This window comes from Anabrus simplex, chromosome 3 (assembly GCF_040414725.1).
Source record: "Anabrus simplex isolate iqAnaSimp1 chromosome 3, ASM4041472v1, whole genome shotgun sequence".
Taxonomy (NCBI): domain Eukaryota; kingdom Metazoa; phylum Arthropoda; class Insecta; order Orthoptera; family Tettigoniidae; genus Anabrus; species Anabrus simplex.
The window spans coordinates 45,242,751-45,268,887 of record NC_090267.1 but is presented as its reverse complement, the minus strand read 5'-3'; the positions used below and the strand labels follow the sequence as shown (position 1 = coordinate 45,268,887).

At 39.2% G+C, this 26,137-nt stretch overlaps 1 protein-coding gene across 1 annotated transcript in view; it reads left to right on the top strand.

Moving 5' to 3' along the window:
* LOC136866642 (nose resistant to fluoxetine protein 6) overlaps positions 1-26,137 on the top strand; it is a 695,618-nt gene that overhangs the window by 132,504 nt on the left and 536,977 nt on the right. Inside the window, exon 7 of the mRNA XM_068226788.1 lies at positions 21,448-21,616. Coding sequence (XP_068082889.1) covers positions 21,448-21,616 — 169 coding nt within the window. The remainder of the gene's footprint in view (positions 1-21,447; positions 21,617-26,137) is intronic.

Sequence of the window (26,137 nt, the reverse complement as noted above, 5' to 3'; positions counted from 1 at the left end):
GTTGTAATAAACAAACTGTGAAAATATTATTTACTTATTTTCGTAATTATTAAATTACTTACTTAGCTAATAAGTAAGTATACTTAAAAATAAATAGTATTAACAACACTTGAACAGACAAGTCTATAATGTCGGGTCACTTTATGGCAAGCATTACGACGTTGACAAAATCGTGAGTACATCCAAGAAATGCCCTCTTTCATCACTCGTCTATAATATGATGGCTGAATTGCGTAAAACCTGGGGATTTGCAGGCAGAGAATGGTCGTATACCCCAATTATAAAATACTGAACCCCATCGGACATGGCCGGTTCGAGCCATCGTAGTAGTGACCAAGGTTTTCCGACATAAATGAAAACTAAATTTTGGATGATTGGTGTAAATTAACGCTTGTGTCTCCATGGTACCGAAAATAGTAGACACAAGTAACACGTTGACTACCAGGTCCTCAGCGGGTGATTTTAACATCCAGCCCAGCCTTTTTAAATCCCTTCGTCTCTGTAGTGTACTATTTTACATGAAATACTACTGTACACAAACTGGTCGCTGAGCCTAACGAGAATCGGCCTTATTTTGTATAGCCTATCAGGTTTCCCCTTATAATCCTGTCGTTAAAGTGCAAGAATGACTCGTGCCATGGTTTTCCAAAAAATTGGCAAGCCGAAAATAGTGTCCTCTGCCCAGTACATTTTAGATCTGTTTTTTTAATTACTCCGGCTGCAAACATTAGTCCCCAAAACGTTTTCATCTCATTTACGTCGAGCGGTTTCCACGATTGAAAAATAGAATAGGCCTATTTAGTGAAACGATGAGGACCTACACTAATAACTTGTTCGCTTAAAGGTTTGCCTGATGGCATACATATTCAAGAAAATCATCATTTACAAATAAATTGGAGAAAGATGTAATTTCAATGCTATTTTCGATGTGAACATTTAATCTTACCCGCCAGTGAAATGGGTTGCAGGAGGGCAAAAAGACAGATACGTATCTATTATTTGAATGTGCTGAATTTCACTTTGATCAGAGTCTGGTACATCATCATCGGAATTACTTTCGCAATCACTGAAATCAGGGATGAGTTCATCACCACAATTATCGTTCAGTAGTATGTCTTCAATTTCCTCATATTGTATACTGAGTTTGTAACTAATCATGTTATCGCGACACAATCACTCACGTCAATACACACCCTCACAAGATTACCACGACTGGCGTAGGTCCGTGTTTACTCAAAGAAGAAAAGAAAGAAAGTATTGGAATATACCCTCTGTTCAGGTAGTCAGGGTGAGGGACTTCAGTTACATGCCATCTATGGTTTTCAACACAAACTACGACTTCGTACGAATTTAGCGCTAAATTAGAAAAACGTTTGCATAATGTGACCTTAAATTTCTTAACTCGGATACAGTCCCGAACATAGGCTGCTCTTAAATGCCTTAAGGCGTCTATGGGAGTGAATGTGGTAACAACACCCTTAGAAAAATATCACAGAATAAAATCACAATATATAAATGAAAATTTACCTCAAGAAGGCCAGAGTGTCACTTTCAAAACGTGGACCGAAATACATCTGTGTACGGTAGAATTATCAAAGTTTAAAACAAGGAAAACACCACTTAAAAGGAAATAAATTTAATTTTGTAATAACTAAACAGAAATCAACAAATATTTAAACGTCGTACTCATTTAAACTATGGAGAAAATCAGTAAAATAAACGAAATTCACTAAAATAAGAATCAAATTAACAGCTTAAGAACCAAAATTATTTGAAAAGCGGTCAGCCGACACAAAGAAAAGCAAAAGGTAGAAACGTTAAAATCATTACAACTAAAGTAGTTTAAGATAGCATAATCAGTACGTCGTTAACTTCATTTCTTTTTCAAACAGAATCACACACCAAAATGAGAACTTTTGTTGAACATTTTTGGCGTTAACGACGTTCCATGGAGCTTCCGCACGCCATCATCATCATCCACAAGATTAAGTTTACGTCGGTGACTTTAAGACACACAAACGGAGGAAAATATTGGCATGAAAGAGGTGAGGGGAAATGCTCAAACATAACCTAGAAGTGAAAAATCAACGTAAATAACTACACCAAAATCAAATTCGTTTACAGAAAAATCAGCCACGCCAACTAGTTCAATAAACAGTCATCAACACCATCACTATAGCAACCCAAAAAACAATGGAACAACCAAGCCCGGAATAATACCCAACAATAAGAAGCTCACATGAGGTGAACCAAATAAGAATATAGCAGATCCATAATCCAAAGAGTCGCAAGTTAAATAATAAAATAATAAGGAAATGGTAAGGTAAAACTATACTGAAAATGGGATCTGATCATAATTTAAAAACACTCTTGCGGAACCTCACATTGAAGTTAAACCGCCTCTAGCATAATTTTACAGTCAATTAGACATTATATAATGGGTCAAAGTGCCCGCTGGTGATAATAATAATAATAATAATAATAATACGTAATCAACTCAACTTCATATACCGTGAAACGGTTTAACCAAGGAAATAATAAAATAAAGTCCGAATTCTAAGAACTTAAATCCAGAGAATATAAATGGGAAGCCCCACCAAAAATATAAATTCCAGGAGGAAAGGTAACAAATGTTTGAACTAGGACGTAATTTTCAGAAGCTACGCAAAACACACTGAAGACCACGAGAAGCAGATGTCTTGCTCAAGAATATAATTCGCTGTCCACGATAAAAACTCCAAGATTACAATGCATGAGGTCAACTTACAGTTCTGAAGATCGACGTAGCAATCATGTTATCACATGCTTAGATGATACCCACCATAAGCGTGGATTTTTAAAAGATTATAAAAACTATTCACAGAAACTCACAAAAATTCTCGAGGACGACCAGCAAAACGGTTTTAGGGTGGTAACACCCTAAATCCAGGCTCCATACTCCCAGCCATTGTCTGCACGTGACGCCGTTTCTCACCACAAGCTTCCTCCATCACGCCAGAACACAGAATGGCCGACAATCTGTGGTTGACTGCAACCGCTTAGCTCAACGAAGTAGTCGTGCGCTCATTGGCCAGAACAAAGAGAAGTTTGACGCGCTGCCGACTGTGGGCAGCACCAGACGGAAACCAGCGCTTCACGCGCAGAGTCAAAGTGATTCATAAACGAAATATGACAGGAACACGAGCTTAGCGCTCAGAGGCGAAGTCAATTTTAAAATAAAAAATGTGACAGCAAGTCAAGGAGAAGATACTAGAAGAAGAATAACGGGAAAATAAATTCTCAGGTGACACGAATTTCCAAGACGGAATGCCATATCAAGGATGTTAATGGAGGGGCGATAGCTTAAATAGGGTTATACACTTATCATTGCCTTTGGGCCTTACTGATCTATTTCCGTTGCTACTCTAATTTTGAACTGCAATCCTTTGTTGTAAACCGATGTGCTGTTTAAACTGTCGGTGATTTAGATTTTGACGACGGAGTCCGGGAGTTACTGTATGTACTCATGAATGGGAAGAGTTCTGTTCAGCAAGATCTTGCAGTATTGTATAGTATGACAAGATTTCTGAGCCTTCTTAACCTGGAAAGCTCAATATGACCCAGCATTGGCAACCGAAAAAAGGAAAGGTTGTATTTGATTGCACCCATATAATTCGCAAGGTATGGTTCAGCGTTGTGGAAATTCTTGACATGAGGGTTGTTCAACCAAACGGACCACAGCATTATATTATTTAAAGTTATTACATTGGGAAATCAATTTGTGTTAGATTAGGTGTCCTTCTGATTTGCTTACATTTGAGTATCATGATTTTGTTTGCCCAGTAAAATTGGGAATATTCCGTACGCGTGAAGTCATGATATAGTGCAATAAATAATGGTAGAACTCTGCCTTATCCCTCAAATATATAAATTTCAACAATGCACAACGATGTAAAAAAGTAGATTATTTTACTCTCCTTGTATGTGTGTAGCATTCTTCATCATTACCAGGATTCAATAAACCCCATTCATTTGTTTAAAACTTTAAAAATATTGTTCTCATTTTATTATTGTTATGGAACCCGTTTTCTCCTACCCTTTAGGCTTATGCCGCTAAGTTATTTTTATATTTGATGCCCACATGATTTTAACCCGTAAGCGAACCTGAAGATTTAATGGCGGAGACCCTATGGGTAGGGGGCGGGTGCATTATCGTTACAGTTGCATCCATCAAGTTTATTCCTAACTTAACCTTTATTTCCTCATTCCGAGTACTATTCTGCTATTGTTCTCACTTGTTTGTATCAGCAATCATTCTCGCTACATTCATGTCTGTTACTTCTACCTTATGAATAAGATATCGTTTGGGGTAATCATATCACCGTAGTACAGAAAGCTTCCAGATCTCTTCACATGGTTATAAGAATATTTAGGGTTTGTAGTAAGGATGTTTGCCTGCTGCCATTTCTTGATGGATACAGTACTTTTGTATCCATCTCTTGGCACAGGCCAGAATAAAGTGTAGCTTTCACCAAAGTCCCAGTCTCATCCATGGCTGTGACAATATGGAAGTTGCTGGGGTATGGGTGGTGCTAAGTAATGACATTCAGAGCACGGCTAGTGCATCTGAGTGTTATGAAAGGTGTTGCTCATAGGGTCTGTCGTGCTGCAATAGCACTTTCTGACACAGTGAGGAAAGCAATGGCAAACTACCTCACTCCTCGGCTTGCCTAGTACGCCTCATTTAGGTGCTGCCATTGGTTTTTGCGGTTTCCTTATAACCGCATAACCTTTGGTGGTGCTATTTGAGGATCCAACCAGCCTCTGGGCTGATGACCTGACAGACAGACAGTAAGGATGTAAAGGAGAAGGCGTATACTGTAAGTCTCTGGTAAGACCGCAGTTGGGATATAGCTCCAGTGTATCGGACATTAACCAGGACTATTTGATAGGAGAACTGGAAAAAATCAAAGAAAAACAGCACGATTTGTTCTGGGTGATTTCCAACAAAGAAGCAGTGTTACCAAAATGTTGTAAACTTTGGGCTGGGAAGACTTGGAAGTAAGGGGAAGAGATGCTCGGCTATGAGGTATATTTCGAGCGGTCAGTGGTGATTTAATCAATCAATCAATCAATCAATCAATCAATCAATCAATCAATCAATCAATCAATCAATCAATCAATCAATAACTGCTGATCTGCATTTATGCCAATAGCCCGAGTGGCAGATTCCATGTCTGTCGTTTTCCTACCCTTTTCTCAAATTATTTCAAAGAAATTGAAAATTGATTGAACATCTACCTTGGTAAGCTATTTCCATCTCTAACTCCCTTTCTTGTAAATGAGTATTTGCCCTCTTTTGTTCTCTTGAATTCCAACTTTCTCTTTATGTTGTGGTATTCCCTACTTTTAAAGACACTAATCAAAATTTTTCTTGTACTAATATCATTCCACGTCATCTCTCCACTGACAGCTCGGAACATAACACTTAGTCGAGCAGCTCGTCTTCTTCCTCCTAAGTCTTCCCAGCCCAAACTTTGCAACAATTTTTGTAACGCTACTCTTTTGTCGGAAATCACCCAGAACAAATCGAGCTGCTTTTCTTAGGATTTTTTCCATTTCTTGAATCAAGTAATCTTAGTGAGGGTTCCATACACTGCAAACATACTCTATTTGGAGTCTCTCCTTTACATACTTACTACAACCCGTAAACATTCTCACAAACATGTGTAGTTATCCGTACCCTTTATTTACAATTCCTTTTATGCGATTACATCCATGGTGATTTTCCCTTATTTTAACACCTCGGTACTTACAGTAATCCCCATTACGAACTTTCATACCATCAACGCAGTATTTTAAACTGAGAGGACTTTTCCTACTTGTGAAACTCACAACCTGATTTTAATTTGGTTTATCACCATACCATTGTCTGCTGTCCATGTCACAACATTGTTGAGGTCATTTTCCAATTGCTCACAATCCTGTAAATATATTTATTACTCTATACAGAATAACATCATCCGCAAAAGGCCTTATGCCCAATTCCACTTCCTTTCTCATAGCGTTTATATATGTATAATAAAGTATAAAAAGGTCCAATAATACAGCTTTGAATAAGGCAGCTGTTAATTATTAAAGGGTCAGATAAAGCTTCACCTCTTCTAATTCTCTGACATCTATTGTCTAGAAATATAGCAACTCATTCAGTCACTCGTTTGTGTGGTCCAATTGCACTCATTTTTTCCCGTAGTCTCCCGTGATCTACCCTATCAAATGCCTTAGAAAGGTTGATCTCCTGAATCCAGGATATCTTGCTGGAATCCTACAATTTGAGCTTCAGCGGAATAACTTTTATCCAACCCGAATTGCGTTCTATCGAACCAGTTATTAATTTCGCAAACCTGTCTAATATAATCAGGAAGAATGCTTCCTATGCATGTGAAACTGTCCGTCCTGTAATATTCAGGTTTACGTCTATCACCCTTTCCTTTGTACACATGTGCTACTATAGCAACTCTCCATTCATTTCGTGTAGCTGCTTCATGCAAACAATAACCAAATATGTACTTCAGATATGGTACTGTATCGCAACCCATTGTCTTTAGTATATCCCCAGAAATTCAATCAATTCCAGACATTTCTTAGTTTTCAACTTTGGTATCTTATTGTACAGAGGGTACACTGCACTGAGCTGCACGCCTTCTAGAAGGCTGTCGGTGCTGTCTACCCAGAACTATGTATCTGAAGATACTTGGACCTTTAATATTTAGATGTCTATACTATCGGCTTATGTGCCCCCTCTGGCAGGAGGATTGACAATTACATTTTAAGGGAAGTTTAAAATTCCTGTAGTGTTAAGCCCTATGTGTTTGTCGATTGTTTTCTATGTGCTGAGGTTGTCAGCACTACTGCTGCGCCCTTCTTCCTTCAGTTATGAACCAATCAGAAATTTTTTATGTTTTTCTACCGACTTAAAATTGGGTCGTGTACAGGCATTCTGCCTTGGCCATGAGATTTCTGGAACTTTCCCTTCTGAGTTGCTTATAACTGGTGGGCGCTTTAGGGCGTTATTGTCATCTAAGTGTGCGTATGCCGTAATAGCGGGTAGGGGAATAATTGCAGTCGTCGGAAGGCCCAACAACTCAAGGCAATTCCAGACATCTCTTAATATGTGATAGCTCGAGTCAGATAACTTTAGGGGTAGGTTTCAAACTTATTTCTTAATGTGAAATTCTAAAGTTTAATATCACCCTTTTAATGTAAATTTTCAGGCAAATCTAAGGACTTTGTTCAAAACCCGGCTGGGAAATATGTAAACTTAGGAAATAAAGAGTGTTCACCCTCTATTAATTCATATTCAACTTGGTATGGGGGTGACTATGATCTTCAAAAGCTCTTGCTCCTTGTTAAGAACTATTAATTATAAAGGTCTAGTCTGGTGGCACGGTTGCAACTGACGCACCGAGACTTAAAGATTCTTTAGAGGTGCCCATTAGAAGCCCTGTATGTGGAGAGAAAGAAATTGGTGACGCTCTATCTACAACCACTGCTAATATTACTGAACATGCCTCTGTTCTTAGTTCGCTGAAGGAGGTGAACCCTACGTTAATCACCTTGGACGGGTTCAAGCTAGATTATTTCACTTTTACAATACAGTGGGGGGGGGGGAGGTATTGTCTCTGAAACGTAGTTATGAACATTCTAGTATAGCTAACACTCTGGTTAAACATCTTTCTGTGTTGTCTAATAAGGTTCATCAGTTGTCCGGATTTGCGAGTGGAAAGTGTGACTATCCTCCCCCATTAAATGTACACTCAGGAGAGGACCCCTAACAATTCTTCCGAGAGTGGGGAATCGATTGGTCACGAGAAGCTTCTGCCCCATCCGAAAAATTCGTTAGTAATTCACCACATCTTCCTCCTCTTCTTATCAGTAATGCCGCTTTCGATGCTCCTAAACCTCCGGCCTCTTCTCCGGTCATATCGCCAGATTTTAGTAATTTACCTCACCCTTTAGACATGTTGCTTAAGGGCTTTTCAAAACCTTCGGTTAACTCCACTCTTGATGTAATAGCATCTATAAGATTTCCTGTAGAATTTGAGGACCATGCCTTAGTGTTTGCCCCCTCTCGCATTCAAAAATACAGTATTGCAGATTATCTACCTCTAGTCCGTTGGTGTCCTTTCAGATAAAATCAAGGCCATAGTGGAAAGTAGTCCAATGGGAACTTTTCATTCTCATCTATTAGCTAACTTTATCCCTGCAAGAGATTTGTCATCGTTAGTGTAATAATACTACTTCCGATTCAAAAGGCTAGATGAAAATATAGCAGATTTCGTACAAGACATCCAGTTTTACACCGGAGTATTTGCGTTACTGGTACATTATTCTGGGAGCTAAATTGTACTAACCATTGTTGGAGGGATTTCTCCATCTTACCGATCTTATTTAGGTTTTGCTTCCCGTCCGCAAACTTTTTTGAACTGGAGGCTATGTCTGTGTCCGCGGGAGGAGTAAGATACGCAGATACTCTGCGAGTTCCTAGGGAACCACCATCGTCTTCTAATAGTTCTCGGTCACTACCTTGCCGAACCTTCTCTCCCCGCAAATGTAATGCGTGTGTATCAGAGGAACATCTTGGAAATATATGTCCTCTTGTAAAAACTAATGTACCTAGGAATGGAGCAGGGTCATCTCAAGGATGTTTCAAGTGCGGGTCGGTCACACACATCGCTAAGAACTGTATCCCATCTAACAGTACACCTTCTTGTTCTAATTCCGCTAATCTAAGTGGTAGGATATTACTAGCATGCCCGCTGAGTCAAAACAATCAAATTCTCAAGGCCAGTTTAACTCTGGCATCGTATTTTCTGAAGAGGGAAGACCATCTAAAACATCTTTTAAAGATCATAGAGGATGTCTCAGAATCGCCTCCGAGACTCCTTCCTCAAAATTGAAATAAACCATGAACCGTTCACGGCACTTCTAGGCTCACGAAGTGTTAGCTCCATTAATTCTGAAGATTGGTATTCCAAATTAAAAGTTAGTTGTAAATTTCCAGAATATAGTTTTCAGTTAAATGAGTTTCGGCGAATTCTTCCCCTCTAGAAATTGAAGTTGTTTGTTGCTAAAAGTTTGTCATGCCCTGTGATATTAGGAACAGATTTGATGTCATATTCTCGTCTTTTTCTCGATCTTCAAAATAAATCGTGCACATTTAGATTAAATAGTAATTTGATTTAGCCTACCCAGAGTGAGATGCCATTAGACCTTAGCCATCTCCCTGAGGATCAGGCTAGTAGTATTCGTAAGTTATGTCACTCATTTCCCTACGTGTTTTTGGAAAATCTTGGTGACACTGATTTAATTGAATACAAGATCGAGGTGACGGATTCGATTCCTGTAATATTTTCTCCATATAGGCTATCACCACCTAAAATCAACGCCCTCAAGGAAATCACAGACCAAATGATGAAGCTACAGTTCTGCATACTTCCATAACCATGAAAATCATGTCGTCGCTCGTCGCAAATTAATTCTACTCGATTACATTAATTATATATCACTTATCGCATATACGGGTTTCTCCGGGGTACTGTCTTATCGTACTATTTTACAAAGCGGACCCATACAACATTGGCATCCTGTACGTCACCATAAGTACCATACAATGATATAATACATAAATACAGACGCATCAAGAATAAAGCAATCACCTGTAAAAGCATCACATACGATATGGTACACACACTTTAATGCCTTCTGAACTTGAGGCCCTTTTCAGGTCTATTTGTGTCGATATAAGGCCGTCGATACCACACGGTATCGTACCCATGTTAGATGGACCTCGAGGTGCAACTGTAAACCCTATTCCAGCCTCATTTGAATATAAAATTGGGAGGATTACATCACCTATCGGATCATGAACATACAACGCTGATGGTAAGAAATTATTGCCACGTGTATAATCAATACCGTGCCAAAGTGAGGGAAACTTCTTATGTTTCCCTGGTGAGCAACGGATAACGGCCCAGCCTCGAAGCTTGGTCTCTGCATTCTCCTGTCCTACATTCTGAGGGGCCATAAATCTCTTCCTCTACACACCAGCCTGCTACCAGCTGAGAAAGGATTCTTTCACGAGAAGTAAATACGTATTTCTCAATTCAGTTCCCTCGTAATTCTCCCAGCAGCTCATCATTCATGGCTATCTTCAAATATCATTTATCAATGTTTCAACCATATTCGACCCTCTTCCTCTCATCACTTTGGTTATTATTATTATTATTATTATTACTGTATGTATGTATGTTGGGTAATCAGCCCGAAGGCTGGTTTGATCCTCTGCAGCTTCGCCAACAGCTGTCATAAACAGCCTAGGCGTCACTGAAGAGGCGTACTAGGGAAACGAGAAGTGAGGTAGTTTCCCGTTGCTTTCCTCACCGAGCCAGCAGTTGCTCTTGCATATCAGTCTGCCAAGCCCACTGAAATGTATGCACCAACTGACCCTATGAGCGATATTTTCACACCATTCATAACAGGGACTGGCTGCATAAGGAATGGTATTACTAGCATCACTCATACCTCAGTCACTTTCATATCGCCAAAGCCAAGGATGAGACTGTGACAGGTCAATGAAAGTAACAAATTTGATATAGCCCATGCCAGAAGACATAGTGCACTGTAAACACTACATCTCGCCAGCAAAGGCATATTATTATTACTATTATTTTTATTTTTCACTCTGTCATCTTAAACACTTTCACGCATATCGTTTCACCCTTCACTTTACACACGTGTTTCTCATACCCACGTTATATACGCATATAGATGACTCTAAATCGGCAGGTGATTTAATTATCATTCCCTCGCTTATCCATATAAATCACTAGCTGATGAACCCGTGCTTAGCTACGGGATTCTCAAAAAGACTGACTTTGTTGTTTTCTAACAGAAATCATAGGTCATTCCAAACGCGTCAGTAGGAAAATAGCGATTAAAAGCAATGTTATCATATAAAATACTCGATCAAATGAAAAACCTCACAGTTTATCACTTTTAACGAACAGTTATACGGTGCCAATCTAACAGTCCAAAGTTCTGGAGCTGGAATGACCAGGCCGCAGACAGGTGTAAACACTCCTCTGCCATTATTCCGTTGAATATGCACACCGCTCGTTCCAATCAGTGCCTCAGAGTAGGGATTGAATAGCTCGAAAGCTATGATGAACCAGTGTCTTACCTACCAGTAGTATCAGCAAATTTATGAACCAGAGGAATGGCATGCTAAAAAAGAAAGTTATCTAACTCCCCAGCTACTTCCCGCTAATGTTACACTCGGCACGACCAGGCGAGTTGGCCGTGTGGTTAGAGGTGCTCAGGTGTGCGCTTGCATCCGGGAGATAGTGGATTCAAACCCCACTGTCGGCAGCCCAGACAAATGCTGGGGCTGTACCTTAATTAAGGCCAAGACTGCTTCCTTCACACTCCTAGCCCTTTCCTTTCCTATCGTCACCATAAGACCTATCTGTGTCGGTGCAACGTAAGGCAAAGTTTAAAAAAGTACTCGGTACGCAGCAGTAATCCTATCTATCGGAGATGAGTGGCAACAGAAGGCACAAAGCACATAACAACAAACAATGGTCAACGTAATGTTATTATTGATCAGTTTTATGAGATTTCCGTATTGTAGGCCTTTATATTTAGTTTTCTTTCGACTCTGCAATATTAGGGCGTCTTAAAAAGTATTTATAGCGTAGATTTTAATTCTTATTCTCCGACTTTACATACCGATTTTCATTTAGTTATGTTTACCCATTTTCTCGTGACTCAGCGGTGATATGAACTACAAATTCATGAATATATCTTTGATGATAGGCGGCACAGTAACAATTTTTACGATATAAATGATCGGAAATTTAAAACTGTATTACTTTAGTAATGTAGGATTTAACGATACGACCACTAATAACATAAATATTTGAGAATTAAATTGTAGGCCTTCCCCTAAACTACCATTTCACTCAGCGTGAATAAAGTTATTTATGGACTAGATTATAGCAACTTATTCCCCGGCTTTGCATACCGATTTTCATTAAGATATACCACTAATAACATCAATATTTGAGAACTACATTTTGGGCCTTTCCCTAAACTATCATTTCTCTCAGCATGAATAAAAGTTATTTATAGCCTAGATTGTTGTGGCTTATTCCCCAACTTTCAATACGATTTTAATTAATCGGCACTTTTCTTGTGACGCGTGTACAGACAGACAGACAGACAGACCGACAGACAGACAGACAGACAGACAGACAGACAGACAGACAGACAGACAGACAGACAGACAGACAGACAGACAGACAGAAATTACGGAAAATTACAAAGTTCATTTCCTTATTACTGTAGACAATACTGATACAGAAATACCATCCTTTTTCAATTCTGAGCAATGTACAGACAAAACTCTTATTTTATTATATAGATGATTGCACCTCTAGCCATTATCTGCATCTTCCAGTTATCAGCATCCTTAAGATTTAAAAGGGGTGATTGCTGAACACATGCATTAAATCGTGAAGCATTGGAATAATATACGCTTAGAAATTTATGAAGATCCGTCTCACTTAATTAACTTGGAATGAATTATGAAGTTTGCTGAAGTATCAATTCCACACTTAAAATGCTTCACTCATGCACAAGTACTATAGGGCTTTACATACTAATTCATGAACAAAAAATCCTAGAAATACATTCGTGATAATCGATAATCACAGATGAAACCCATAAAATCAAACTAATAAAAACTTTACCCCATCGAAACTCGCATATGGTGTCACCTACACATTATCACATTACATGCTGAAAATTAACGTATTTACACAGCTACGTTTAATGCGAACCTTACGATTTCCTTGCCTAGAAATATGATGGATTGTACTTATCATTGCTGAGTGTAGCCGCGCCGTCATCAGAGGGAAGACCTATAGGTTTAAGACTCCATCACTGATGCCTCGTTAGCTGAGAGTCCGTGGTTCGTCTTCTTCAGCTTGTATCCTGGATGTCTTAATCTGCAGTCTCCTACGGTCGGAAGTTCTGTATAATCCCTGAATGAAATATTGCAGGTACAACGGCGCGTTCAGGTCGAGTATAACTCAAAACTGCAGGCACAATGGCGGCTCTGGTAGAGTAGACTCCGGGGTTCGATGAGCACTCAAATACATATGGACAAATGGGAAACTGATTATTGAAGTACTGTATATATGACTTCAGATAACATAATATGGCTAAACCTACTCATAATATACAATGGACAGCCCGAGTAGCGGGTGCAGTCCTTGGAGATCACTACTCGATTTCCCTTTTATTATAACATGACACGATTACTGACTTTTCTATTCTTATGTGAGCGTCACTTGTTCCATTACATATCACTTCCTTGCTAATCTAAAACTTTCTACTGGTTAGAATGGCATCTCCTATTACTAAACATGCATTTTAATTACGCAAAATAATTATTGGTAGAATATAGTCCACAGTCACTAGCACCTTGGGGATCATTGGAATGTCTCCCGTTGTTTGAATATTATTCGTGTGAGCCGATATTAACTTTACTAGTCTGCATCCCCTTAATGGTTATTGGGATTAGAAGTACCTATGTTCACACATCACAATTATTATTTTCACACAAGAAACATCTAATTATATTATACGTGCATCGGTGTGACTTGGAACAGACATCTGTCTAGCACAATTATTTATACACTGAATAAGGGTATGTATAGGTATTTTAAGGCAGAAACAGGTTCCAAGAAGGACATTCCAGGAATAATTAATGAACAAGGGGAGTGTGTATGTGAGGATCTTCAAAAGGCAGAAGTATTCAGTCAGCAGTATGTAAAGATTGTTGGTTACAAGGAAAATGTCGAGACAGAGGAGGAGACTAAGGCCAAAGAAGTAATAACATTTACATATGATAACAATGACATTTACAATAAGATACAAAAGTTAAAAACTAGAAAAGCGACTGGAATTGATCAGATTTCTGGGGATATACTAAAGACAATGGGTTGGGATATAGTACCATATCTGAAGTACCGGTACTTATTTGATTATTGTTTGGTCAGAGGAGCTATACCAGATGAATGGAGAGTTGCTATAGTTGCCCCTGTGTATAAAGGAAAGGGTGATAGACATAAAGCTGAAAATTACAGGCCAGTAAGTTTGACACGCATTGTATGTAAGCTTTGGGAAAGCATTCTTTCTGATTATATTAGACATGTTTGTGAAATTAATAACTGGTTCGATAGAAGGCAATTCGGTTTTAGGAAAGGTTATTCCACTGAAACTCAACTTGTAGGATTCCAGCAAGATACAGCAGATATCTTGGATTCAGGAGGTCAAATGGACTGTATCGCGATTGACCTGTCTAAAGCATTTGATAGGGTGGATCATGGGAGACTACTGGCAAAAATGAGTGCAATTGGACTAGACAAAAGAGTGACTGAATGGGTTGCTATATTTCTAGAAAATAGATCTCAGAGAATTAGAGTAGGTGAAGCTTTATCTGACCCTGTAATAATTAAGAGGGGAATTCCTCAAGGCAGTATTATCGGACCTTTATGTTTTCTTATATATATAAATGATATGAGTAAAGGAGTGGAATCGGAGGTAAGGCTTTTTGCGGATGATGTTATTCTCTATAGAGTGATAAATAAGTTACAAGATTGTGAGCAACTGCAACGTGACCTCGAAAATGTTGTGAGATGGACAGCAGGCAATGGTATGTTGATAAACGGGGTTAAAAGTCAGGTTGTGAGTTTTACAAGTAGGAAAAGTCCTCTCAGTTTTAATTACTGCGTTGATGGGGTGAAAGTTCCTTTTGGGGATCATTGTAAGTATCTAGGTGTTAATATTAGGAAAGATCTTCATTGGGGTAATCACATAAATGGGATTGTAAATAAAGGGTACAGATCTCTGCACATGGTTATGAGGGTGTTTAGGGGTTGTAGTAAGGATGTAAAGGAGAGGGCATATAAGTCTCTGGTAAGACCCCAACTAGAGTATGGTTCCAGTGTATGGGACCCTCACCAGGATTACCTGATTCAAGAACTGGAAAAAATCCAAAGAAAAGCAGCTCGATTTGTTCTGGGTGATTTCCGACAAAAGAGTAGCGTTACAAAAATGTTGCAATGTTTGGGTTGGGAAGAATTGAGAGAAAGAAGAAGAGCTGCTCGACTAAGTGGTATGTTCCGGGCTGTCAGCGGAGAGATGGCGTGGAATAACATTAGTAGACGAATAAGTTTGAATGGCGTCTATAAAAGTAGGAAAGATCACAATATGAAGATAAAGTTGGAATTCAAGAGGACAAACTGGGGCAAATATTCATTTATAGGAAGGGGAGTTAGGGATTGGAATAACTTACCAAGAGTGATGTTCAATAAATTTCCAATTTCTTTGAAATCATTTAGGAAAAGGCAAGGAAAACAACAAATAGGGAATCTGCCACCTGGGCGACTGCCCTAAATGCAGATCAGTATTGATTGATTGATTGAACACAAACAATTAATTGAGTGGCATTGAATCACAATGGTTGAGCAACAATGGTTCACAATGATGAAGAGGTCTCAGCAACGACTGAGTAAAGAATGGAATACTAAGGTCTCATTTTTTTTCTTTTGTAGTAAATATGGATCGCCGGCTGGAGAGAGGGTAAACTCCGCCCACAGGTGACAAATCGCTCCGTTAGCAATGATCCTTCAGAGTCGTGTGAAAATTCGTTTTGTAGTTGTTGAATTCTTCTTTTCACTGATCTAATTTGATGTCAATCGTATCGCTGAGTCTCTGGTAATCTTACAAGCTTCCTCTTGGAGATTTGCGTGCCCAACATTTGGTTCTTATTATGGACATCTGTCTAATGTGCGTCATTACCAATACGCTCATTAAGTAGTACATCTTCTGGTATCATTAAATGGTGTAAATTATGCTGATTCCAACGAGTTCCTACTCTTAAATTTCTAAAGCATGTGTACCGGGCGGTACACCTCCACGCCGCGAATTTAAATATTGCGCCAGTTGAAAACTCCTCTACAGGAGAAAGCCTGAACTTTAACAAACTGTATTACCTCAACAGGTTCTCCGAAGATGGCTCTATGTGAATTTCGAGGTGTTTCTGTTTTTCATATATCAAGAAGTGTGGACATTCTCTACCCGATGTCTCTACTAAAAACTATGATTACGCACTCTGGTGCGAAGGAATGAACCTATTTGAAGAAATTTAGTATTCATAAGTTTTGCTTTTACTATATTTTGTTCTGTTATTTTTGGGTTGGCAACATCAATCCTTTCTTTCCGCCTGTTTTGAATTTAGCCAATCCCAAATTTCTTTAATTTATTTTCAACCAATCATGTACATCTTCTTTGACATATGTATGTTGCTCTAAGCGATCCAATAAAAGCGAAAGGGGTGTGTCTAATCATTTCTGAATGTTCCACGAGGATATATAAACTGCTGATTTTCTTGTCTCCGGGCCATTCGTATTACATCTTTCTAAGTGTGTGGATATGTAGCAGGGGCCGGGAAGCGCCTCGTTCTTCAGGCAGCAGTTCTTCATCAAGGTAATGGCCTTTTAACATCTTTATTTCTTGCTAGCTCAGCAGTTCAACTCTCGGGGAAGGTTCGAAACCTTTAATATGTAAACCATACAACATGTAAATCCTTTTTCCTGGTAAACTTCATTTTTCTTGAACTTGAAAGCGGGGATAGAGAGTGCTTCAACCTCTCGAGCTCCCCTTCATTTTGAAATTGAGGTGACTACGTTTTCGTAACCGTTTCTTCTCTTCCTTAATATATTAATGTTTTCCATACTAGTCACCTCCCTAGCTTGGGATTAGCCCTTGCCTGATCGGCCTAGCGCCACATAGGTTTTTAGACAAAAACTTTGTATAGGAGTGCAAGTTATCGCCTCCATTCAATCTTGTATTATGGGCCAGTAATTTAACCTGATGTTTTGTTTTCCTCATGTAAAGGTGCTGTAGGTAGGGTATCAAATACCCCGGTTTCTTAATGTGCCTTGAGGGCAGTCTGAAGTGAAGGTTGGTGCCTTTGATAGGCTTGTAATATTGAGAGCGGTTCTGCTCTTTTCTTTAACATTGCAGTTAGGAGCAAATGCTCCTTGTACTTAGGGGTTTTCTGCCCTGTAGCTTTTGTGATTGTAAGTTGAGAGCTCAAGAGTTAATGAATTCGGGCCGTAGCCCAATATATGTAAAAATCACTTAACTGGTTTTTGGTACAGCGGCTGTATACCTGATTGTCTTTGTTATTTCCCCTAGTGGGAACCGGTTAAATATTCTCTAAATTGTGTACCTGATTTAACTTGTTGTTATTTGTTGTATGCTCAAAATTCTATGCTACCATTGTTAAGTTTTGAAAATATAACCTTGTTAAAATTTTAATTCATATTTCGTGCTTCTGTAGTTGAGACCTATTTCAGCCCGCACCTTCTTTCACCTCTGCAAAACCACAAAACTCCGTAACAGCATGTAACAAAAATTTTATTATTATTATTATTATTATTATTATTATTATTATTATTATTATTATTATTATTATTATTATTATTGATGCGCGAAAGTGGTGAGCTGGCATCCATGAATGTAGAGGGAAATCGCTGAGAATCTCCAGTTCCCAAGTTAAAATCCTATGAAACAAACTCCGCCCATTGACCCAGGCGTTCTCTGCGCGTGGCGTGCTATGTCTATCTCACTTGCTGAATAGAGAGCGTAATTTCAAGTTTTCGCTGTACTGAGATCTCTCTCCCACTTCATGCGTACATAGAGCTTCGCCCTCCGAGCTTGCGCAGCGTCGCTCGTATCCCGAACTGGGCGATAAATGCTTATTACGACCAAATATCTTAGAATGACGTGGAAAAAGGCATATATTACTTGTAGGGCCTCATGCCATGCCTATCAGCCTGGTGTTGAACGATTACAGTACATAGTTTATGTCGGGCTTTTACTTCAATCTAAAGGAAGTGGGAATAAAGTCATCCTTGTGTGTGTTGATGATTTCACACGGCTCTCATGGCTGTTTCCGACTAGGCTTGCCACGGCTCAGTCAACGTTTTCTTGTCTTAAGTCTATTTTTGCCTTATTGGACTCTGCGAATATATTGTTTCTGATAACGCTAAGATAACCTCTAATTTATTTCATACATTCTGTTGTGATCTATCCATCTCACACGTCACGACGTCAGCTTACTTCTCACAGCCATCTCTAGCTCAGAGAGTTAATCGCAATCTTCGATCTTCCCTGATCGCTTTCCACCACGAAGGTCATTCTGGGTGAGATACTTCATCGCACTGGTCATCACTTGCCTTTAACTCGGCTATTCATGAGTCACACAAGTTTTCGCCCGCAACACTTATGTTTAAGTTTGTTCCCAACTCTCCTTTGTCCAATTTGTGGTTAATCAGTGACATTTTACCAGAGGCAATAGACCCAGATAATTTCAGAGATCTGTGGAGAAAGGCCAAAAATAATCTTAAAGCCTCTGATGAGAAAGTGAAAGAGAGATATGATCGTGGACGGAGACCCACCAATTTAAAGGTCGGGGACCAGGTCATGGTTTAAAATGTTGTTCCAGCAGGCAAGCTTGCCCCCAGATTTCATGGACCTTGTTTTATACTTGATTTTCTAACTCCGGTGACACTCTTGGTGAGCAACCCTGCAGCATAATTTTTCGTGTTCATCTGCACCAAGTAAACCAGTGAGATCACTGTCGCTTCTCATTGTAGGCCACCAAGTGATGGTACTGCCGATCTAATTATATTCCTTTCGTTCGAGTCTTATGAGTTTATGTTTTGATCTAGCACGTTTAAGTAAGGAGGCCTTCTGGTCCTGCCGGTGATGAAAATTGATGGGTTGTTAAGTTATTTTCAAACCTTATTGTAATTATTTTTGTGGTAACCTTCCCTTCGGTAATTTATTTCCCTGTCTGTCATTACCGCCCCTGCCTCCAAACCTGAGCCAGAAATTCCGTGCACTCGTCCTACAAGCCGCCAACCTTAAAAGCTTCGTTTTTCATGCTTAAATTAACGATTTATTTGATCTGTTAAGTGAATGTTAGATTGATTGCCAACATATCCATTTGATTATAAAATATTGTAGCGCTTTACAAGTGAAAGATACAACAACCAACAAAAGCATATTAATATTCATTTTAACTGCGTTAATTATCGCATTCAATTTTTGTTCATACAATCATGTTGTCACGCTTCAATTGTTATATTTAATTATATTTCATCATAAAATTGATGTAATTAAATCGGGACATCCTTCCAAATAAAATACATTTTCGATATTGTCATTTGTAGACCAAGGACTAGCCTCAACTACTCATAATATGCAAATTCTCATGGCGACGACAGAAACTTGATGATGAACGCTATGAGCTGTAACCGGTACTGAAATGAACCTGCACGCCCGAGAGTGGATTTTCGTGGATATCCGTTGAGAAAAAGCCGAGACACACCCACAAAACTTCTTCGAAACATTAATCAGAGTTACTTATGAGCGGTCACAATACATACTGCAGACTGAATATTTCTGCCTTTTGAAGATCCTCACATACACACTCCCCTTGTTCGTTAATGATTCCTGGAATGTCCTTACTGGGACCTGCTTCTGCCTTAAAGTATCTATACGTGCCCTTCCATTTTTCACTAAAATTTCTATGACTATCAATTATGCTTGCCACCATGTTAACCTTATTTGGCTTCTTTGCTAGATTCAATTTCCTTGTAAGTTCCTTCAATTTCTCCTTACTTCCACAGCCATTTATAACTCTATTTCTTTCCAACCCGCACCTCCTTCTTAGTCTCCTTACTTCTCTGCTGTAATAAAGTGGGTCTTTACCATTCCTTAACAACTTCAAATGTAAAAACGTTCAACGTTTTTTTCACATTCCTCAGCGATTGCTTTAAACCCATCCCAGAGACTGTTTACATTTTGTATCGTTTTCTACTGATCATAGTTACTTTTTTAAACTCTCCCACACCTGCTTTATTAGGCACACTACTTTTAAGACCTTCCTTTCTATCCCATTTATATTTAACTACGATAAAAACAGCTTCGTGATACCAATACCATATATTACTTCGATTTCTCTGTAGAGCTCATCTGGTTTTACCAGCACCACGTCCAGTTTATTCTTCCCTCTAGTTGGCTCCGTCACTTTCTGAATCACCTGTCCTTCCAGTATTAACTTATTTGCCATTTTTTGGTCATACATCCTGTCGTTCGCATTACCTTCCCAATTGACACCCCCGTTACAATCACATTTCTGTCCATGTCGTTTCCCACATAGCTGGTTATCTTATCAATTAATTCTGTATTAGCATCAGCTCCACCCTTTAGCGGTCTGTACACTCCAAAGATATCAATGAGCCTATTGTCTTTGGAGATGAGCCTTACACATGGAATTTCAAATTTGTCATCTTTAACGTTTTCGTAGCTTACAAATTCTTCTTTCAGCAGAATGAAATCCCCCCCCCCCTGCTATTGTTATCCTATCTGTACGATATACACTCCAGTTCCGTGATAATATTTCTGCATCCATTGTATGATTTCTCAGCCATGATTCAACTCCTATAACAATACCTGGCCAGTATATACGCATTTCCCTTAAATTACTTAATTCCACTCCTTTCTTTACAATACTTCTACAGTTCAACACTAACAATTTTATGTCATCCCTACTTGATTTCCAGATCCCTGTATCCTTATCGCAGCTCGCTGGACCACTCCGTTTCCCCGAGTTCACCTCCCTATAACCCTTGTGCACAAATTTCTTAACTGATACGTACCACTGCGGTATAAGTGAATGCCACCTGGGAGCAGATCCTTATCTCCTGTGGAATGACATCAGTAGCAGAATAAGCGTCTGTGCTGGTCTTAAAAATGGGAAGTATCATAATATTAAGATAAAGTTGGAATTCAAGAGGACAGATGGAGGCAAATTATTCATTTAAAGGACAATGAGTAAGGGTTTGGAGTAAATTATCAAAGGAAATATTCGGTCATTTTTCAAGTTGTTTCAAAATATTTAAGCAAAAGCTAGGTAAACCATTATAAATAATTGTAAATATGAGGAAATATAGGGAATATAACACCTGGGCAACCGCCCTAAATGCAGATCATTGATGAGTGATTGTTGATTGTTATCCTGCGCCCACCCAGCCTTCTCTCCCATAAAGCAAAGGTGGGCTGAAAACAGACCGCTGTAAAGATAGTTTGGTCCGGGATGGACTTTTTTCTTGCTGATTACTGTTGAGTGCATGCTAATCACTGTGATGTTTCTTTCCTATCATGGGCGTGCAAAACGTGGTAAGAAAGAAGGAAAAGAAGAGGTCTACGTAGCCAGCAACATCAGCGCTAAAATTTCTCATATTACGATTTTTTTTTCCACAGGTTGAGTCCGCCATACTTCATTATGATCGGCTTTTACGCTTCCCTGTTGATGTACTTGGGTTCGGGTCCAGCCTGGAACGAGACCACAGGAGTGAACAGTCTATACTGCAGAGAGAGCTGGATATTCAACATACTCTACGTCAACAATTACTTCAACATAGAGAGATTAGTGAGTAGAAAAATAGAGAATACTGTTATTTAAGAGATTTTATACGCCACATTGAAGTCCTGTCTACACTAGCGAACTAAATTCGCGATACAATGTCCCGGACCAACTCGTGCTGTGTACTGCAAGGCATATGATGTACCTGGTTATTGCTGGAAAGGAAGCGACACAACGTGACCTAAAGCGGGTTAATGGTCTTAAATCCATTGCTCAGAATGGTTGTCTCGTACACTCCTGTAGCTAGAAATACACTTCCGGTTGGATGGTATCAGTTTTCAAGGAACCAAGACTTCTGTCCTTTCAGTAATGGATAATAATTTAAAAAATCCACAGTAGCAGAAATATTTGTCATGGAACTGCTTACCTCCTATTCTTACCAGAGGATACCCAGTTTAAGAAAGAAAATGAAATGGCGTATGGATTTTATTGCCGGGAGGGCCCGAGGACATGTTCGGCTCGTCAGGTGCAGGTCTTTCGATTTGACGCCTGTTGGTGACTTGCCCGTCGTGATGAGGATGAGATGATGATGAAGACTACATCTACACCCAGTCCCCGTGCCAGAGGAATTTACCAATGATGGTTAAAATTCCCGACCCTGCCGGGAATCGAACCCGGGACCCCTGTGACCAAAGGACATCACGCTAACCATTTATCCATTGAGCCGGACAGTTTAAGAACATTTATTTGTTTAGACATTTCATTAATCTTCGTCTGTAGCCTGGTGTGTGTGTGGCTTGAAGTACCTTAATGTTGTCTGTTTTGTTCTTAAGATCTTAATCTTCTTCTTCGTGGACAGATTTTCCCACACCTATGAGGTCGCGGGTGCGAACTGTGGATTTGATCCTGTTTTCCGACCGGATGCCCTTCCAGACGCCAACCCTATGCTGAGAGATGTAACCACTATTGCGTGTTTCCGCGGAGTGCTGTATGCATATGAAGGGGAGAGTGTTGGGAAAAACACAAACACCCAGTCCCCAAACCAGAGAAATTAACCTGGTGCGATTAAAACCCCAGACCCGGCCAGAATCGAAAGCGGAACCCTCCGAAACAAATGCCTCAACGCTGATCGTTCAGCCAAGGAGTGTCCGTCAGTTTTATTCTTAAGATCATATATTGTCATTTGGAATTATTTAATATCATCCTTAAGTTCCGTATTCCATTTAATCTTCGTCTATCTATTCTATAATTTTTCAATTCTTCTTCTGCTAATTCTGGTGTCAGGAGTTCTGATAAGATGACCAAATAATGATATACGTTTTATTTCTTAAAGTGCTCAATACCGGTTCAGTTTCCTCATCAGCTTGTTTATGCCATTTTATTCGCCATTGTCCATTAATTTGATATATTTTATTTTTCTTCTTTTCTTCGATTTTGGCCTAATTTGGACAACGGTAATCAATTGACTTGCTGGCTAGTCCTTTTTACTTCTCCCAGAACTACTTCGTTATCTCGCTGAGATTCCTTTTCCTCTCCACTGACTACATCTTATTGGACTTTCCATTGTGTTTATCCTGGAAACCCATGAATTTATCAATTTTAGCTCGAAACATATCTCTGTTAAAGATTTATTTTGGATTAATGCCAACTTCCTCCATGTCTTTTCTTGTTTCTTCTGCTAATTTAGTAGTTGCTTTTATTTTGATGATGTAGTTAAAGATTGCTTTTGTTAGTCGACTACCGTTCATACTTGTGAGGTGCCCAAGAAACGTCATTCTTCTCTTACGTATGTTGTCTGTGATCTTCTCTGTCTGTCTGTATAGATCTTCATTTCTCCTGTTCCTCCATATGCCATCCTTTCTTTCTTTTTCGAGTCCTAAGATCTTTCTCAAGATTTTCCTTTCTTTATTCTCTAGTTCATCCATTACCCTTTCTTATTCAGATTCAGACTTTCTGAACTCTAAAAACTTTCCGGGTTTATAACCGCGGTATAGGGTCTGATATTTGCTCTGTATGATAACGTTCCTTTATTGTATTTATTCTGTACTACTTTATAGGCTAACACCATTTTTCTGTATCTTCCCTTATTTGCTTCTTTATACATTTTAGTTAATTATTTGTTCCTTTACCCGTTCACCTTATAGGGTCGGTCTTCCCTCGGACTCAGCGAGGAATCCCACGTCTACCGCCTCAAGGGCAGTGTCCTGGGGCGCGAGACAACGGCCAGGGGATACAACTGGTATGCAGGACCAGTACCTTAGCCAGGTTACCTCACCTTCTATGCTGAACAGGGACCTTGTGGGGGTGCGGAGGAGATTGGAACGGATAGATAAGGAAGAGGGAAGAAAGCAGCCGTGGCCTTAAATTAGGTACCATCCCGGCATTTTCCTGAAGGGGAAGTTAGAAATCACGGAAAACCACTTCGAGGATGGCTGAGGTGGGGATCGATTCCTCTCTACTCAGTTGACCTCCCGAGGTTGAGTGAACCCCGTTCCAACCCTCGTACCACATTTCGAATTTCGTGGCAGAGCCGGGAATCGAATCCGGGCTTCCGGGGATGAAAGCTAATCACACTGGTCAATTTTCTAACTGTTCTTCTTTTTGTCTCATGTATACTGTCCGTTTCTGCTTATTACTAGTTTAAAAAATGGCTTCATAGCATAAATTACTTCAGGCTGGCTGAGTGTTTTGTAATGTCCAAATTTTGCTGCTATCGATAACTTTTGTTGTTGTTGTTGTCGTAATATCATTTGCTTTGTTCAATTTATTTATTCTCTTATGCCAAGATTCTTTCTAATAAATATTATAATTTCTCATAAATACTTAAGTGTATCAACAATTTTGATTTTCTGTCCATCAGTTGTTATTTTATTTATCATTGGTGGATCAGAATACATGATCTCAGTTGTTCAAAGGATACTGTAAGGCTTATTTTTCGTGTTGTTTCTTGCAGAGATTTAATTTGGAGTCGACATTTCTGAATATTGTTAGACAATAGAGCAAGGTCTTCAGCAAATCCTAACGAGTTTAAAATTAACTTTGGTTTAGAACTTCCAATTTTTGTGTTCTTTGGGGTCACGTTGTACCATTCTGTCATTATATATTCTAATATAAATATTAAAAGTGGTAAACAGCCTCCTTGACTTAAACCTGTTTTAATATAAAAAATATTCGGAAAGTTCTCCTCTAAAATTTAGTTTCGAGTTGGTACTTGTTAAATGTATGTTGCATGAGTTTAATTACCTTTGAAGTACAAAATTCCCTACAATTTTTTAAATTCAAAGTCTGTGTATTCAAACATACGCCTTCTCATTGTCAACAATGTTATTATTATAGGCTTGCTTTGTTTTCCCTATTACGCCATTATTAATTTTACAGTAATAATCTGTCAGCACAACTTTTTAGAGAGATAATCTGTTCAGCACAACTTCCCCAGAATGGCTGGTTGTAGCCAAAATTTATTTATTTTCACCCAAATCATTTCCTCACATCCTGATTCCCATAGGTCTACCTGATTACATATTTCGTCTTCCACGATCACTGATATCCCTCCCGGGTAACGCCCTTTCAGGTTCCTTTTATGTTTCGTTCTACCCCACACCTTAAAACCCGGTATTTGTACATTGTGCCCCCTCCCCGGAAACCAAGTCTCAACCATCCCTGTAATCTCGTTACTTCGCATTAGATCCCTAACTTCATCATTTCCCAGTTTACTCAATATACCCTCGAAATGTATGAATCCCATGACCCAGCCTTGTTATTTATTCGTAGGTACATCTGATGAAGCCAGGACCTTACTTCTTGTCATTCGTGCTTCTTCTATCGGTATAATAGATCCACTCGGGTAGCTAACTATTTCATGTTCCAACGCCCTGGCTTCCTCAGACCTCGTCCTACTTTTCTTGATCAAATTCTTTTTTAATCCACATTTTTGTTCCCATCAAGCTCTTTACACTATCCAAAATTTTCGAGCCTTCAAACTTGATACCATACATATTTTTATTTGTCTTCTTTCCGTATTTCTTCTTATTATGAAGGAACTATCAATGCCACTCTCATTACACTCGACCTTCCATTTCTCCCTGATTAAAATGTACTCTGTCTAACACATACAGTAATTAAAGATCTCTTTGTCTGACTTTACCAGATCGTAGATGATTATGTTTCTCTTCCTATTTTCTCCACTCGTGCACGTTCCTTTCCTTCGAGTTTTCTTTGCCTTTCTTCTAAATCCAGGACTGTTTGTACGAAGGTCTTGATTTCCTTAAATTCCCTTTTTAGGTCCATTAACATTTCCTTGGTCTTTTCTATAACATCCCAGGACATCCCAGGGCCTGGATCTAACTCCATCCTACCAATCACTAGTAGCACCATCACTACAACGATGATAATACCATTCGCGTGATGCTGAAGCTATTGTTAACCATTTGAATATATTTCACTTTCCACCAGCCCTGCCACCTGCACATCTACATATTGATCAAGTGAAACTCCCATGTTAGCGCGCTCGTACACTCGTTACCCGCTCAGCAATCTACGTCCTTGCAACTGTGACTCCTTGGTAAAATGGTTAGCGTCCTGGCCTTT